Source organism: Coregonus lavaretus, assembly GCF_964263955.1.
Source record: "Coregonus lavaretus genome assembly, chromosome: 29".
NCBI classification, from domain to species: Eukaryota; Metazoa; Chordata; class Actinopteri; order Salmoniformes; family Salmonidae; genus Coregonus; species Coregonus lavaretus.
Window position 1 is genome coordinate 10,359,009 of NC_140016.1, and position 16,888 is coordinate 10,375,896.

The 16,888-nt window shown below is 42.3% G+C and overlaps 1 protein-coding gene across 1 annotated transcript in view; it reads right to left on the reverse strand.

The window, feature by feature from the left end:
- Positions 1-16,888, reverse strand: part of LOC311105331 (glypican-3-like) — a gene marked incomplete at both ends in the record, with an annotated part of 241,441 nt that overhangs the window by 78,719 nt on the left and 145,834 nt on the right. Inside the window, one exon of the mRNA XM_084147449.1 lies at positions 15,604-15,700. Within this exon, the coding sequence (XP_084003575.1) occupies positions 15,604-15,700 (97 nt within the window). The remainder of the gene's footprint in view (positions 1-15,603; positions 15,701-16,888) is intronic.

A 16,888-nucleotide genomic window follows, 5' to 3' on the forward strand; every position in this document is an offset into this window, starting at 1 on the left:
GTTTGAATCACCAATCGGCAGAAGGGATTTATTTCCTTATGTAAACGCATTCACACACACGCATACACACGCATGCACATTCAGTACGCACATACACACACCACAAACACACACACACAAAAACATTTTGACTTCATGCTCATATATACAGTGCATTCGGAAAGTATTCAGAACCCTTGACTTTTTCCACATTTTGTTACGTTACAGCCTTATTCTAAAATTGATTACATTTTGTTTTTTCCTCATCAATCTACACACAATACCCCATAATGATAAAGCTAAAACAGGTTTTAAGAAATGTTTGCACATTTATATAAAAAAATTAAAATAAAGGAAATATCACATTTACATAATTATTCAGACCCTTTACTCAGTACTTTGTTGAAGAACCTTTGGCAGCGATTACAGCTTTGACTCTTCTTGGGTATGACGCTACAAGTTTGACACACTTGTATTTGGAGAGCTTATCCCATTCTTCTCTGCAGATCCTCTCAAACTCTGTCAGGTTGGATGGGGAGCGTCGCTGCACAGCTATTTTCAGGTCTCTCCAGAGATGTTTGATCGGGTTCAAGTCCGGGCTCTGGGTGGGCCACTCAAGGACATTCAGAGACTTGTCCTGAAGTCACTCCTGCGTTGTCTTGAAACTGGTTACAATTGACGGAGTCACCCATAATTCACCTAATGATATTTTGAAGGAAGAAACAAAGTATTTTAAGCATATGTTTTCTTTTCAGTCACCTCCATCTCCTCTAACTGAAGCTAATTGTAGAGATTTTTTTTCTATTGATAATGTCAAATTAACAGCCACACAGAAAGACTCATGTGAAGGTGAAATTACAGAGGAGGAACTTCTGGATGCAATTAAAGACTTTAAGTCCGGGAAAACTCCAGGGTTGGATGGCATACCAATCGAGGTATACCAAACCTTTTTTGATATACTAAGAGGACCGTTATTAGCATGTTTTAACCACTCCTATGTAAATGGTAGATTATCTGACACTCAAGAAGAAGGTCTGATCTCATTATTACTGAAACAGGATACAAGTGGAAAATATAAAGATCCAGTCCATTTACAAAATTGGAGGCCACTTACACTTCAGTGTTGTGATGCAAAAATCCTAGCATAATGTATAGCGCATAGAATTAAAAAGGTATTGTCGGATATTATTCATTCTAATCAGACAGGTTTTTTACATGGAAGATACATTGGAGATAATATAAGGCAAGTATTGGAAACAATAGAACACTATGGAAAATATGGGAAACCAGGCCTGCTATTCATAGCAGACTTCGAAAAGGCATTTGATAAAGTTCGACTGGAATTTATATATAAATGCCTGGAGCATTTCAATTTTGGAGAATCTCTTATAAAATGGGTCAAAATCATGTATAGTAACCCTAGGTGTAAAATAGTAAATAATGGCTATTTCTCAGAAAGTTTTAAACTGTCAAGAGGAGTGAAACAAGGTTGTCCACTATCGGCATATCTATTTATTGTGGCCATCGAGATGTTAGCTATTAAAATCAGATCCAATAATAATATCAGAGGATTAGAAATACAGGGCTTAAAAACAAAGGTGTCATTGTACGCAGATGATTCATGTTTTCTTTTAGATCCACAACTAGAATCCCTCCACAGCCTCATAGAGGATGTAGATATATTTTCTAACCTCTCTGGATTAAAACCAAATTATGACAAATGTACTATATTACGTATTGGATCACTAAAAAATACAATTTTTACATTACCATGTAGTTTACCAATAAAATGGTCTGATGGTGATGTGGATATACTCGGAATACATATCCCAAAGGAAATAAATGATCTCACTTCAATAAATTTTAATAGAAAGTTAGCAAAAATAGATAAGATCTTACTACCATGGAAAGGAAGATACCTGTCAATTTGTGGAAAAATCACCCTGATTAACTCTTTAGTATTATCCCAGTTTACCTATTTGCTTATGGTCTTGCCTACGCCTAGCAAACAGTTTTTTAAATTATATGAGAAAGAAATATTCAATTTTATTTGGAACGGCAAGCCAGACAAAATTAAAAGAGCATATTTATATAATGAATATGAATTCGGAGGACAGAAATTATTAAATATTAAAGCATTAGACCTATCACTAAAATCTTCAGTCATCCAAAAGTTATACTTAAATCCGAACTGGTTCTCAAGCAAATTAGTAAGATTGTCTCACCCACTGTTCAAGAAAGGCCTTTTTCCCTTTATTCAGATTACAACCTCTCACTTTCAGTTATTTGAAAAGGAAATAATCTCCCAAATGTCACTATTTCTAAAACAAGCCATAGAAAGTTGGTTGCAATTTCAATTTAATCCTCCAGAAACGACAGAACAAATAATGCAACAAATATTGTGGTTAAATTCAAATATACTAATTGACAAAAAACCTTTATTTTTTGACAGAATGTTTAAAAAAGGTATAATCTTCGTAAATGATATCATCGGTAGGACTGGTGGAGTTATGTCGCACATGCAGCTAACAAAAACATATGGAAATGTCTGCTCTACCCAAAATTACAACCAAATAATTGCAGCCTTACCGCAAAAGTGGAAGAGGAAAGTTGAAGGGGGAGAAAGTAAGGAACTTGTCTGTCGGCCTTGCATTAAAGAACATAATTGGTTAAGGAAAACTGTGATAAATAAAAAAGTATATCAGTTTCACTTAAGGACCAAAGGATTGACAGCAGTCCCATATAGATTGCAAAATAGTTGGGAAGAGATCTTTGACGTACCGATCCCATGGCATAGTGTTTATGAACTGACACGCAAAACGACACCGGATTCAAAAATTAGAATCTTTCAATTTAAATTATTATATAAAATTCTTGCTACCAATAGAATGTTATTTATATGGGGGATACAATCTTCCCAGCTCTGCAGATTTTGCTGTGAAGAGATAGAATCATTAGATCATTTGTTTTGGTTCTGTCCATTTGTAGCTTGTTTTTGGACACAGGTCCAGGAATGGCTAAAGGATTGCAATATTTACCTGGAACTAACCTTGCAGATAGCATTACTGGGTGATCTGAAAAGTCATAGTCAATCAATCAATAATATAATAATACTTTTAGCAAAAATGTTTATTTTTAATTCACAATCTGTAGAAGCAATGAGAATAGAAAGGTTCAGAACTTTTGTAAAACATCACAGTACGGTTGAAATATATATGGCAAATAGAAATCCTATATGGATGGTGTTAAGAGATAGATGGGAGGTATTGAATAGAGTTGAAGGATGGGACTAATAACAAATAACAACAAATAATAACAAAGATAGCTAATAATGTAAGCATACTGTGTCCATAATAAGTATATAGGTTGTATGTTGGGAGCTTTTGGGAAAGAGCACAGTTAGAAAGATATGGCATTTAGAAGCAAACCGGATGGACATCATGAAAATGATCGGAGAGGTTGAGAGTAGAAGAAGTTCAGGAGCAAAAAAATAAAATAAATAAATAAATATATATATATATATATATATATATATATATATATATATATATATATATATAGAATTATTGTAAAATTAACTCTGTCCATAAGGTGTAGATAGTAAGTATAGACCGGAAGTAGAGGCCTGGGCGTTGTTGTTCACTAATTTACTCCAAGTAGGGAAAGGATGGTGGGGTTGAAAAGTAATCAAAGGGGAATATATATATAAAAAATAAAATAAACATGGGGGATTGGAAGTGATGCAGACAATTACATTGATAGAAGATACAATCTATCTGCAATATTAAGCTGATCCATCCCCCCAAAAAAAAAAAAAAAAAAAAAAAAAAATTTAATTATACAGTGGGGAAAAAAAGTATTTAGTCAGCCACCAATTGTGCAAGTTCTCCCACTTAAAAAGATGAGAGAGGCCTGTAATTTTCATCATAGGTACACGTCAACTATGACAGACAAAATGAGAAAAAAAAATCCAGAAGATCACATTGTAGGATTTTTAATGAATTGATTTGCAAATTATGGTGGAAAATAAGTATTTGGTCACCTACAAACAAGCAAGATTTCTGGCTCTCACAGACCTGTAACTTCTTCTTTAAGAGACTCCTCTGTCCTCCAGTCGTTACCTGTATTAATGGCACCTGTTTGAACTTGTTATCAGTATAAAAGACACCTGTCCACAACCTCAAACAGTCACACTCCAAACTCCACTATGGCCAAGACCAAAGAGCTGTCAAAGGACACCAGGAACAAAATTGTAGACCTGCACCAGGCTGGGAAGACAGAATCTGCAATAGGTAAGCAGCTTGGTTTGAAGAAATCAACTGTGGGAGCAAATATTAGGAAATGGAAGACATACAAGACCACTGATAATCTCCCTCGATCTGGGGCTCCACGCAAAATCTCACCCCGTGGGGTCAAAATGATCACAAGAACGGTGAGCAAAAATCCCAGAACCACACGGGGGGACCTAGTGAATGACCTGCAGAGAGCTGGGACCAAAGTAACAAAGCCTACCATCAGTAACACACTACGCCGCCAGGGACTCAAATCCTGCAATGCCAGACGTGTCCCCCTGCTTAAGCCAGTACATGTCCAGGCCCGTCTGAAGTTTGCTAGAGTACATCCAGAAGAGGATTGGGAGAATGTCATATGGTCAGATGAAACCAAAATATAACTTTTTGGTAAAAACTCAACTCGTCGTGTTTGGAGGACATAGAATGCTGAGTTGCATCCAAAGAACACCATACCTACTGTGAAGCATGGGGGTGGAAACATCATGCTTTGGGGCTGTTTTTCTGCAAAGGGACCAGGACGACTGATCCGTGTAAAGGAAAGAATGAATGGGGCCATGTATTGTGAGATTTTGAGTGAAAACCTCCTTCCATCAGCAAGGGCATTGAAGATGAAACGTGGCTGGGTCTTTCAGCATGACAATGATCCCAAACACACCGCCCGGGCAACGAAGGAGTGGCTTCGTAAGAAGCATTTCAAGGTCCTGGAGTGGCCTAGCCAGTCTCCAGATCTCAACCCCATAGAAAATCTTTGGAGGGAGTTGAAAGTCCGTGTTGCCCAGCGACAGCCCCAAAACATCACTGCTCTAGAGGAGATCTGCATGGAGGAATGGGCCAAAATACCAGCAACAGTGTGTGAAAACCTTGTGAAGACTTACAGAAAACGTTTGACCTGTGTCATTGCCAACAAAGGGTATATAACAAAGTATTGAGAAACTTTTGTTATTGACCAAATACTTATTTTCCACCATAATATGCAAATAAATTCATAACAAATCCTACAATGTGATTTTCTGGATTTTTTTTCCTGATTTTGTCTGTCATATGATGAAAATTACAGGCCTCTCTCAGGCCTCTTTTTAAGTGGGAGAACTTGCACAATTGGTGGCTGACTAAATACTTTTTTTCCCCACTGTATATATATTATAAAAAATATATTTAAAAAAAATTCGAAGAAAAAAAAAAAAAAAAAAAAAAGAGAGATTGGCACATTGATTTAATAAAACTAAAATAAAGGAAATATCACATTTACATAATTATTCAGACCCTTTACTCAGTACTTTGTTGAAGAACCTTTGGCAGCGATTACAGCTTTGACTCTTCTTGGGTATGACGCTACAAGTTTGACACACTTCTATTTGGAGAGCTTATCCCATTCTTCTCTGCAGATCCTCTCAAACTCTGTCAGGTTGGATGGGGAGCGTCGCTGCACAGATATTTTCAGGTCTCTCCAGAGATGTTTGATCGGGTTCAAGTCCGGGCTCTGGGTGGGCCACTCAAGGACATTCAGAGACTTGTCCTGAAGTCACTCCTGCGTTGTCTTGGCTGTGTGCTTAGGGTCATTGTCCTGTTGGAAGGTGAACCTTTGCCCCAGTCTGAGGTCCTGAGCGCTCTGGAGCAGGTTTTCATCAAGGATATCTCTGTACTTTGCTCCGTTCATCTTTCCCTCGATCCTGACTAGTCTCCCAGTCCCTGCCGCTGAAAAACATCCCCACAGCATGATGCTGCCACCACCATGCTTCACCGTAGGGATGCTGCCAGGTTTCTTCCAGATTTGACGCTTGGCATTCAGGCCAAAGAGTTCAATCTTGGTTTCATCAGAGCAGAGAATCTTGTTTCTCATGGTCTGAGAGTCTTTAGGTGCCTTTTGGCAAACTCCAAGCGGGCTGTCATGTGCCTTTTACTGAGGAGTGGCTTCCGTCTGGCCACTCTACCATAAAGACCTGATTGGTGGAGTGCTGCAGAGATGGTTGTCCTTCTTGAAGGTTCTCCCATCTCCAGAGGAACTCTGGAGCTCTGTCAGAGTGACAATCGGGTTCTTGGTCATCTCCCTGACCAAAGCCCTCCTCCCCCGATTGCTCAGTTTGGCCAGGCGGCCAGCTCTAGGAAGAGTTTTGGTGGTTCCAAACTTCTTCCATTTAAGAATGATGGAGGCCACAGTGTTCTTGGGGGACCTTCAATGCTGCAGAAATGTTTTGGTACCCTTCCCCAGATCTGTGCCTCTACATAATCCTGTCTCGGAGCTCTATGGACAATTCCTTCGACCTCTGACATGCACTGTCAACTGTGGGACCTTATATAGACAGGTGTGTGCCTTTCCAAATCATGTCCAATCAATTGAATTGACCACAGGTGTAATCCAATCAAGTTATAGAAACATCTCAAGGATGATCAATGGAAACAGGATACACCTGAGCTCAATTTTGAGTCTCATAGCAAAGGGTCTGAATACGTATGTAAATACATTATTTCTGGGGGGTAAATTTGCCAACATTTCTAAAAATCTGTTTTTGCTTTGTCATTTTGGGGTATTGTGTGTAGATTGATCAGAAAAAAGCATTTAATCCATTTTAGAATAAGGCTGTAACGTAACAAAATGTGGAAAAATTAAAGAGGTCTGAATACTTTCCGAATGCACTGTATAGAGGATTGCCAGTGGTTTTGGCCCGCTTGTACAAAGAGCCCAGTCATCTCACAAAGCTATTGCAATCCTACAACAACTATGTCATCAAAATGCTTTCAGAAACTAATCAACATAATCATCATGATGAACACTCTCTTTCACAGACTGCTTGTGTGTGTCTACCACTGAGGAAGGCCCCATCCATGATCATGTGACCCTAGTGTGTGTGTGTCTATGCATGTGAGAGTGCTGTTTGTGTCTTTATACAGCAGTTGGGTCTAATCCTGAATGTTGATTGGTTAAAACCGCATTCCAGCCGGTGTCTATTCCACAATTTACCACCGGCTTAATCTTTGAAGTTAAAATGCCCATTTACTCTGTTCCATCTGACTGCGCAATCCACTAAGTCATCAGCCCAGCCAGGCAATTTATAAACTTGATCTCTACCATAAAAAGCATCATTATCTCACATTTATTTTAGACTAACATTTAGTTTTCAACAGCTGAGATTTGTATAAACCTTGCTGTCTGTCTCTCTGACATTTGCAACATCGTTTCAATATTCAAACTCGATCTCCAGCTGTCACATAGTAATGAATGTGTCGGGAGTCGGGATGAGCCAGGCAGGCAGGCAGCTTTTCTCAGCCAGTCGAAACAATGAATAAAATAAAATAAAATCGAAATGTATTTGTCACATGCGCCGAATATAACAGGTGTAGACCTTACCGAGAAATGCTGACTTACAAGCCCTTAACCAACAATGCAGTTTTAAGAAAAATAAAAGTTACGAAAATATTTACGAAATAAACTAAAGTTTAAAAAAAGTAGCACAATAAAATAACAATAACGAGGCTATATACAGGCTACCGATTTTGAGTCAATGTGCGGGGGTACAGGTTAGTCGAGGTAATTTAGCGTCTGCTAAATGACTAAAATGTAAATGTAATTGATTCAATATGTACATGTAGGTAGGGGTACAGTGACTATGCATAGATAATAAACAGAGTAGCAGCAGCGTTTAAAAAAAAGGGGGGGGGGGGGGGGGGTCAATGCAAATAGTCCAATAGCCATTTGAGTAACTGTTCAGCAGCCTTATGGCTTGGGGGTAGAAGCTGTTGAGGAGCCATTTGGACCTAGACTTGGCGCTCCGGTACCGCTTGCTGTGCAGCAGCAGAGAGAACAGTCTATGACTAGGGTGGCTGGAGTATTTGACAATTTCTAGGGCCTTCCTCTGACACTGCCTGATATAGAGGTTCTGGATGGCAGGAAGCTTGGTTCCAGTGATGTACTGGGCCGTACGCACTACCCTCTGTAACGCCTTGCGGTCAGATGCTGAGCAGTTGCCATACCAGGTGGTGATGCAACCAGACAGGATGCTCTCGATGGTGCAGCTGTATAACCTTTTGAGGATCTGAGGACACATGCCAAATCTTTTCAGTCTCCTGAGGGGGAATAGGTGTTGTCGTGCCCTCTTCACAACTGTCTTGGTGTGTTTGGACCATGATAGTTTGTTGGTGATGTGGACACCAAGGAACTTGAAGCTCTCGACCTGCTCCACTACAGCCCCGTCGATGTGGATGGGGGTGTGCTCGGCCCTCCTTTTCCTGTAGTCCACGATCATCTCCTTTGTCTTGATCACGTTGAGGGAGAGGTTGATGTCCTGGTACCACACTGCCAGGTATCTGACCTCCTCCCTATAGGCTGTCTCATTGTTGTCGGTGATCAGGCCTACCACCGTTGTGTCGTCGGCAAACTTAATGATGGTGTTGGAGTCGTGCTTGGCCACGCAGTCGTGGGTGAACAGGAAGTACAGGAGAGGACTAAGCACGCACCCATGAGGGGCCCCTGTGTTGAGGATCAGCGTGGCAGATGTGTTGTTGCCTACCCTTCCCACCTGGGGGCGGCCCGTCAGGAAGTCCAGGATCAAGTTGCAGAGGGAAGTGTTTAGTCCCAGGGTCCTTAGCTTAGTGATGAACTATGGTGTTGAACGCTGAGCTGTAGTCAATGAATAGCATTCTCACGTAGGTGTTCCTTTTATCCAGATGGGAAAGGGCAGTGTGGAGTGCAATAGAGATTGCTTCATCTGTGGATCTGTTGGGGCAGTATGCGAATTGGAGTGGGTCTAGGGTTTCTGGGATAATGTGATCCATGACCAGCCTTTCAAAGCACTTCATGGCTACAGACGTGAATGCTACGGTTCTGTAGTCATTTAGGCAGGTTATCTTGGTGTTCTTGGGCACACGGACTATGATGGTCTGCTTGAAATATGTAGGTATTACAGAATCAGCATAATTTTCATGGATATATACAAAATAATATCAATAGAAAACAGGTAAATCGAAACAAAGTACAGCTAGTTTGCAGTCTTTCCAGCTTTAGTTTGAAGTGATTGTGTTAGCTGTGTTGTTGGCTAACTCCTCTGACAACAGTGTCCTGACGAGAGAGCACATTTTCTATGCCAGGTGAAATCGTGCCTCTTTAGCTCATTGTTATGGATGTGTCCAAATAAATGTCACTAGAAAACAGCTTAAACAAATGCAAATGCAGCTAATTTGTTGTTATTCTGGCTGCACTGTTTGACGTGACTGTAAGTTAGCCATAGTTGGCTAGCTAGCAAGCAAGGGTTAAGAACGTTGCCAGCCAGTATGTCCATAGATACAGAACAAAAAGACTGAACGACTGGGTTGCGTCTCTGGCAACCGAACTGGTAAAACGAAAGACCAGCCGGCTTGGGTAGTATGAATAGATTCAGCAAAATTAAGTTTTTAATGAAAATACAGTGCATTCGGAAAGTATTCAGACCCCTTTACTTTTTCCACATTTTGTTACATTATAGCCTTATTCTAAAATGGATTAAATAAAAAAATCAGGGAAGAACAAAAAATACGTAAATACATTTTTGAATAAGACTGTAGGTAACAAAATGTGGAAAAGGTCAAGGGGTCTGAATTCTTCCCGAATGCACTGTATGTAACTCATTATTTGAATATGTTGGTAACCTGTTGTATAAAAGTGAAAATGCCAGAGAAGCCGGTGTTTGGAGGATATATTGACACGGTATGCCGGCACTCGACTTCGTCTCGGACCTAACAACACCCGTGCCAATATATCCTCCAAACACCAGCTTCTCTGGCATTATCACTTAAGTGTACACTTGCTACTATACCTATGTCTATCATTCACTTTGTGTGTGTGTAAAGTAAATAGAATGAGGATTTGAAGACAAGCAGAGCTTTGAGAGAGAGACAGGACTGAGAGTAGGAGGGGGTGGGCGAGCTCTGAACACTCACAACCAAAAATCTGTCCTCTCCTTAGGAAGGGGACTAAGCGTGCATGAGGTAATACAGCAAAAGTAATTGAGAAAATGACAGCGTCTCCCTGAGGTGGATCACCCCCTATCCCCCACCCCCCCTGAGGGGCTTGAGCTGGAGAGGAGAGGGGGCACAGCTCCTCCTTACATGTCCTTGCCCAGTTTGTTTGAACAGGAGAGAGAGACAGTAATCCATTGAGACAGGCCTTCAGCACACAAGCACTAGCCCCTCTGAACAACGCACGCACGCACGCAATCACACACACACACGCACACGCACACACACACACACACACACACACACACACACACACACACACACACACACACACACACACACACACACACACAGAGGGAAGCTGACCTGACCTGGGCTCCCTGTTGAAGCAGAGGGGGGTTCAGTCCTGCATGTCAACAGCCAGAACCTTACAACAACAACCAGGGAGAACACAGATCTCATTGGTTGATACAACGAACTAGCTATTGAGTCAGACTGGGAGGATATGGGCGGGCAGCTGTTAGCACCCTCAGCTCCCTCTGAGGTGGGTTGTCATGGAAAAGGAGGAGCAGTTGGTAAGTAGGGGGCCTTGGCCTTGATGACAGACAGCAGAGGTTTAGTCAGTGTGATGATGGTAGAGCTGGTCCTGTTGCCAGTCACAAAAACCCTGATCCCTACACTGTCAGAACAGTCCAGGTAGCAGTGACCTAATGGAAGGTAAGGTGTTATGTGCAATAACTGCGCAATGTAAAATATTTTGTTTTTTTAATAGGTATATTACAATTTCTATCCAATTTCTATCCAATAGCAATGTTTTGACTTCTGTGTTGAAACATGTCCTGATGTCTCCTGATGTCGCTATGCCCTGATGTCTCTATGCCCTGATGTCTCCTGATGTCTCTATGTCCTGATGTCTCTATGTCCTGATGTCTCCTGATGTCTCTATGTCCTGATGTCTCTATGTCCTGATGTCTCCTGATGTCTCTATGTACTGATGTCTCTATGCCCTGATGTCTCCTGATGTCTCTATGTCCTGATGTCTCTATGTCCTGATGTCTCCTGATGTCTCTATGTACAGATGTCTCTATGCCCTGATGTCTCCTGATTTCTCTATGTCCTGATGTCTCTATGTCCTGATGTCTCCTGATGTCTCTATGTCCTGATGTCTCTATGTACTGATGTCTCCTGATGTCTCTATGTACTGATGTCTCCTGATGTCTGTATGTCCTAATGTGTCCTGATGTCTCTATGTCCTGATGTCTCCTGATGTCGCTATGTCCTGATGTCTCTATGTCCTGATGTCTCCTGATGTCTCTATGTCCTGATGTCTCTATGCCCTGATGTCTCTATGTCCTGATGTCTCTATGCCCTGATGTCTCCTGATGTCTCTGTGTCCCGATGTCTCTATGTCCTGATGTCTCCTGATGTCTCTATGCCCTGATGTCTCTATGTCCTGATGTCTCTATGCCCTGATGTCTCCTGATGTCTCTATGTCCTGATGTCTCTATGTCCTGACGTCTCCTGATGTCTCTATGTCCTGATGTCTCCTGATGTCTCTATGTACTGATGTCTCTATGCCCTGATGTCTCCTGATGTCTCTATGTCCTGATGTCTCTATGTCCTGATGTCTCCTGATGTCTCTATGTCCTGATGTCTCTATGTCCTGATGTCTCCTGATGTCTCTATGCCCTGATGTCTCTAGGTCCTGATGTCTCCTGATGTCTCTATGTCCTGATGTCTCTATGCCCTGATGTCTCTAGGTCCTGATGTCTCCTGATGTCTCTATGTACTGATGTCTCCTGATGTCGCTATGTCCTGATGTCTCTATGTCCTGATGTCTCTATGTCCTGATGTCTCTATGTCATGATGTCTCCTGATGTCTCTATCTCCTGACGTCTCCTGATGTCTCTATGTCCTGATGTCTCCTGATGTCTCTATGTCCTGATGTCTCTATGCCCTGATGTCTCCTGATGTCTCTGTGTCTTGATGTCTCTATGCCCTGATGTCTCCTGATGTCTCTATGTCCTGATGCCTCTATGTCCTGATGTCTCCTGATGTATCTATGTCCTGATGTCTCTATGTCCTGATGTCTCTATGTCCTGATGTCTCCTGATGTCTATATGTACTGATGTCTCTATGCCCTGATGTCTCCTGATGTCTCTATGTCCTGATGTCTCTATGTCCTGATGTCTCCTGATGTCTCTATGTCCTGATGTCTCTATGTCCTGATGTCTCCTGATGTCTCTATCTCCTGATGTCTCCTGATGTCTCTATGTCCTGATGTCTCTATGTCCTGATGTCTCCTGATGTCTCTATGTCCTGATGTGTCCTGATGTCTCTATTTCCTGATGTCTCCTGATGTCGCTATGTCCTGATGTCTCTATGTCCTGATGTCTCCTGATGTCTCCTGATGTCTCTATGTCCTGATGTCTCCTGATGTCTCTATGTCCTGATGTCTCCTGATGTCGCTATGTGCTGATGTCTCTATGCCCTGATGTCTCTATGTCCTGAAGTCGCTATGTCCTGATGTCTCCTGATGTCTCTATTTCCTGATGTCTCTATGTCCTGATGTATCTACGTCCTGATGTCTCCTGATGTCTCTATGTCCTGATGTCTCTATGTCCTGATGTCTCTATGCCCTGATGTCTCCATGTCCTGATGTCTCTATGTCCTGTTGTCTCCTGATGTCTCTATGTACTGATGTCTCCTGATGTCGCTATGTCCTGATGTCTCTATGTCCTGATGTCTCAATGTCCTGATGTCTCTATGTCCTGATGTCTCCTGATGTCTCTATCTCCTGATGTCTCCTGATGTCTCTATGTCCTGATGTCTCCTGATGTCTCTATGTCCTGATGTCTCTGTGTCCTGATGTCCCTATGTCCTGATGTCTCTATGTCCTGATGTCTCTGTGTCCTGATGTCCCTATGTCCTGATGTCTCTATGTCCTGATGTCTCCTGATGTCTCTCTCCTGATGTCTCCTGATGTCACAATGTCCAATGTCTCTATGCCGTGATGTCTCTATATACTGATGTCTCTATATCCTGATGTCTCCTGATGTCTCTATGTCCTGATGTCTCCTGATGTCTCTATGTCCTGATGTCTCCTGATGTCTCTATGCCCTGATGTCTCTATGTCCTGATGTCTCCTGATGTCTCTATGTCCTGATGTCTCTATGTCCTGATGTCTCCTGATGTCTCTATGTCCTGATGTCTCTATGTCCTGATGTCTCCTGATGTCTCTATGTCCTGATGTCTCTATGTCCTGATGTCTCCTGATGTCTCTATGTCCTGATGTCTCTATGTCCTGATGTCTCCTGATGTCTATATGTCCTGATGTCTCTATGCCCTGATGTCTCCTGATGTCTCTATGTCCTGATGTCTCCTGATGTCTATATGTCCTGATGTCTCTATGTCCTGATGTCTCCTGATGTCTCTATGTCCTGATGTCTCTATGTCCTGATGTCTCTATGTCCTGATGTCTCTATGTCCTGATGTCTCCTGATGTCTCTATGTCCTAATGTCTCCTGATGTCTCTATGCCCTGATGTCTCTATGTCCTGATGTCTCCTGATGTCTCTATGTCCTGATGTCTCTATGTCCTGATGTCTCTATGTCCTGATGTCTCCTGATGTCTCTATGTCCTGATGTCTCTATGTCCTGATGTCTCCTGATGTCTCTATGTCCTGATGTCTCTATGCCCTGATGTCTCTATGTCCTGATGTCTCCTGATGTCTCTATGTCCTGATGTCTCTATGTCCTGATGTCTCTATGTCCTGATGTCTCTATGTCCTGATGTCTCCTGATGTCTCTATGTCCTGATGTCTCTATGTCCTGATGTCTCCTGATGTCTCTATGTCCTGATGTCTCTATGTCCTGATGTCTCCTGATGTCTCTATGTCCTGATGTCTCCTGATGTCTCTATGTCCTGATGTCTCTATGTCCTGATGTCTCCTGATGTCTCTATGTCCTGATGTCTCTATGTCCTGATGTCTCTATGTCCTGATGCACTCACTAACTGTAAGTCGCTCTGGATAAGAGCGTCTGCTAAATGACTAAAATGTAAATGTAAAATGTCTCTATGTCCTGATGTCTCCTGATGTCTCTATGTCCTGATGTCTCTATGTCCTGATGTCTCTATGTCCTGATGTCAGATTTGTTTAACTGTATGTTGTTTTTATGTTTTTATGTTTTGTATATAATGTTTCCATGTCTAGATGTTGTCCTATGTCTAGATGTATATAATGTTTCCATGTCTAGATGTTGTCCTATGTCTAGATGTATATAATGTTTCCATGTCTGATATTGTCCTATGTCTAGATGTATATAATGTTTCCATGTCTAGATGTTGTATTATGTCTAGACGTTTTAGGGACTATAGATGGAAATGAGCTATTAGCTAAATCTGGTGCTAAATGTTTTCTCAGTGCTCTGAGACATGTTTCTGTTGTGCATTGTTCGTGCCAAATAAACATAATAAATAAATACATCTAGGCAGCTCCACCTGGACTGACCTGTTCTATGTTAACCCCAGGTGCAGGTGGAGAATTAGTCTGTCTGTGTCTGTGGAAGTGAGGCTCTGCAGAGTAACCTGCATTTCATATGGCTGGGTCAGAACCAGATAGCTCTACAGAGTAACCTGCATTTCATATGGCTGGGTCAGAACCAGATAGCTCTACAGAGTAACCTGCATTTCATATGGCTGGGTAAGAACCAGATAACTATACAGAGTAACCTGCATTTCATATGGCTGGGTCAGAACCAGATAGCTCTACAGAGTAACCTGCATTTCATATGGCTGGGTCAGAACCAGATAGCTCTACAGAGTAACCTGCATGCCATAAGGCTGGGTCAGACCCAGATAGCTCTACATAGTAACCTGCATTTCATATGGCTGGGTCAGAACCAGATAGCTCTACAGAGTAACCTGCATGCCATATGGCTGGGTCAGAACCAGATAGCTCTACAGAGTAACCTGCATTTCATATGGCTGGATCAGAACCAGATAACTCTACAGAGTAACCTACATTCCATATGGCTGGGTCAGAACCAGATAGCTCTGGGCTGAGCTGGCCCTTATAACCTGACAGTGTTTGCAGGCCAGGCCCAGGGGTAGGGACCAGGCCCAGGGGTAGGGGCCAGGCCCAGGGGTAGGGGCTAGGCCCAGGGGTAGGGGCCAGGCCCAGGGGTAGGGGCTAGGCCCAGGGGTAGGGGCCAGGCCCAGGGGTAGGGGCTAGGCCCAGGGGTAGGGCCCAGGCCCAGGGGTAGGGGCCACACATGTGCCCTCCATCAACAGCCTGTTTTGACTGACCTGAGCTTAAACACATGAACGCATAAATGCATGCACACACACACACACACACACACACACACACACACACACACACACACAAACACATGCAGCCCACCTGGTTGATGTGTTTGAGTTTGTCGATGATCTGGGAGATGACTGGTTCAGGGGCTTTGATCTTAGGGTCAGGGCCATGAGGGTGAGAGACAGGAAACCTGGGATGGACAGAAAAAGAAAAGAAAAAGAGAGTTTTCATCAAATCCATTTTTTAAGAGCTGCCTTGCTCTTTTTGGTGTTTCATAAATCCTTGAATGGTATAGTGAACAGAACATTTGATTACGCTCCAGACTCCAGTGCCCAATTTGTAGCTCTATCACCATCTAGTGTTGATAAGATGAATAACCACTCTTTAGAAAGGACTTTTAGCAATTTAGAAACAAATCACCAAAAACTAAAGGTGTATTCATAAATCAATAATTTAATATTATGTGTAAGATAAGATATGATGCATGTTCATACTTCATACCCCAATCTATCCTCCAGTCAGTCTACTACGTTGAGTAGTGATAGCCTGATTCACAGAACGGAAAGCCCCAGTTCCAGACGGATAAGATCCTGCAGAGGTGTAATCGGAGGTAGGTAGGTGTAGGAGGAAAAAAGACAGGCTCCTACATGCCCCCTATCTATTTCTAACAGTCTGGCTAAGGAGTCACAGGCTCCTACTTGCCCCCTATCTATCTCTAACAGTCTGGCTGAGGAGTCACAGCTTTGTCCATGCATGTGGGAGAGGAGGGGGAGGAGGGGGGGAGGAAGGGGTTGGAGGAGGAGGAGGAGGAGGAGGGATGAGTTGGAAATCTCCCAAATGGCAACCTATTCCCTATATAGTGCTCTACTTTTGACCAGGGCTCATAGTGTAAAAGTGGTGCACTATAGGGAATAGGGTGTCATTTGGGACGCAACCCAGGTTGGAACTCTTCCTCTGTGATATATTGTACTGAAGCATTCTCCAGGTGCTGCCATGCTCTCTGCTTTAACCCTTTATGAGCCAAACTCTGATGCTATCAGCATGTCAACCTGGGAGAATGGCCCCACGCACGCAACCAGACAGGTGTGTTTAGACAGCTGAATAGAAGAGGAACCCCCCCCCCAAAAGGAATGAGGAACTGATTAAAGGATGACTCACAGACTAAGGCTCCCTATGCACCATCACGATAAGGGTGATAATGATTGATGTTATCTTACAGTGCATTCGGAAAGTATTTTTTCCCCTCATCAATCTACACACAATACCCCATAATGTCAAAGCAAAAACAGGTTTTTAGAAATGTTTGCAAATCTATTAAAAATAAAAAACTGAAATATCACATTTACATAAGTATTCAGACTCTTTACTCAGTACTTTG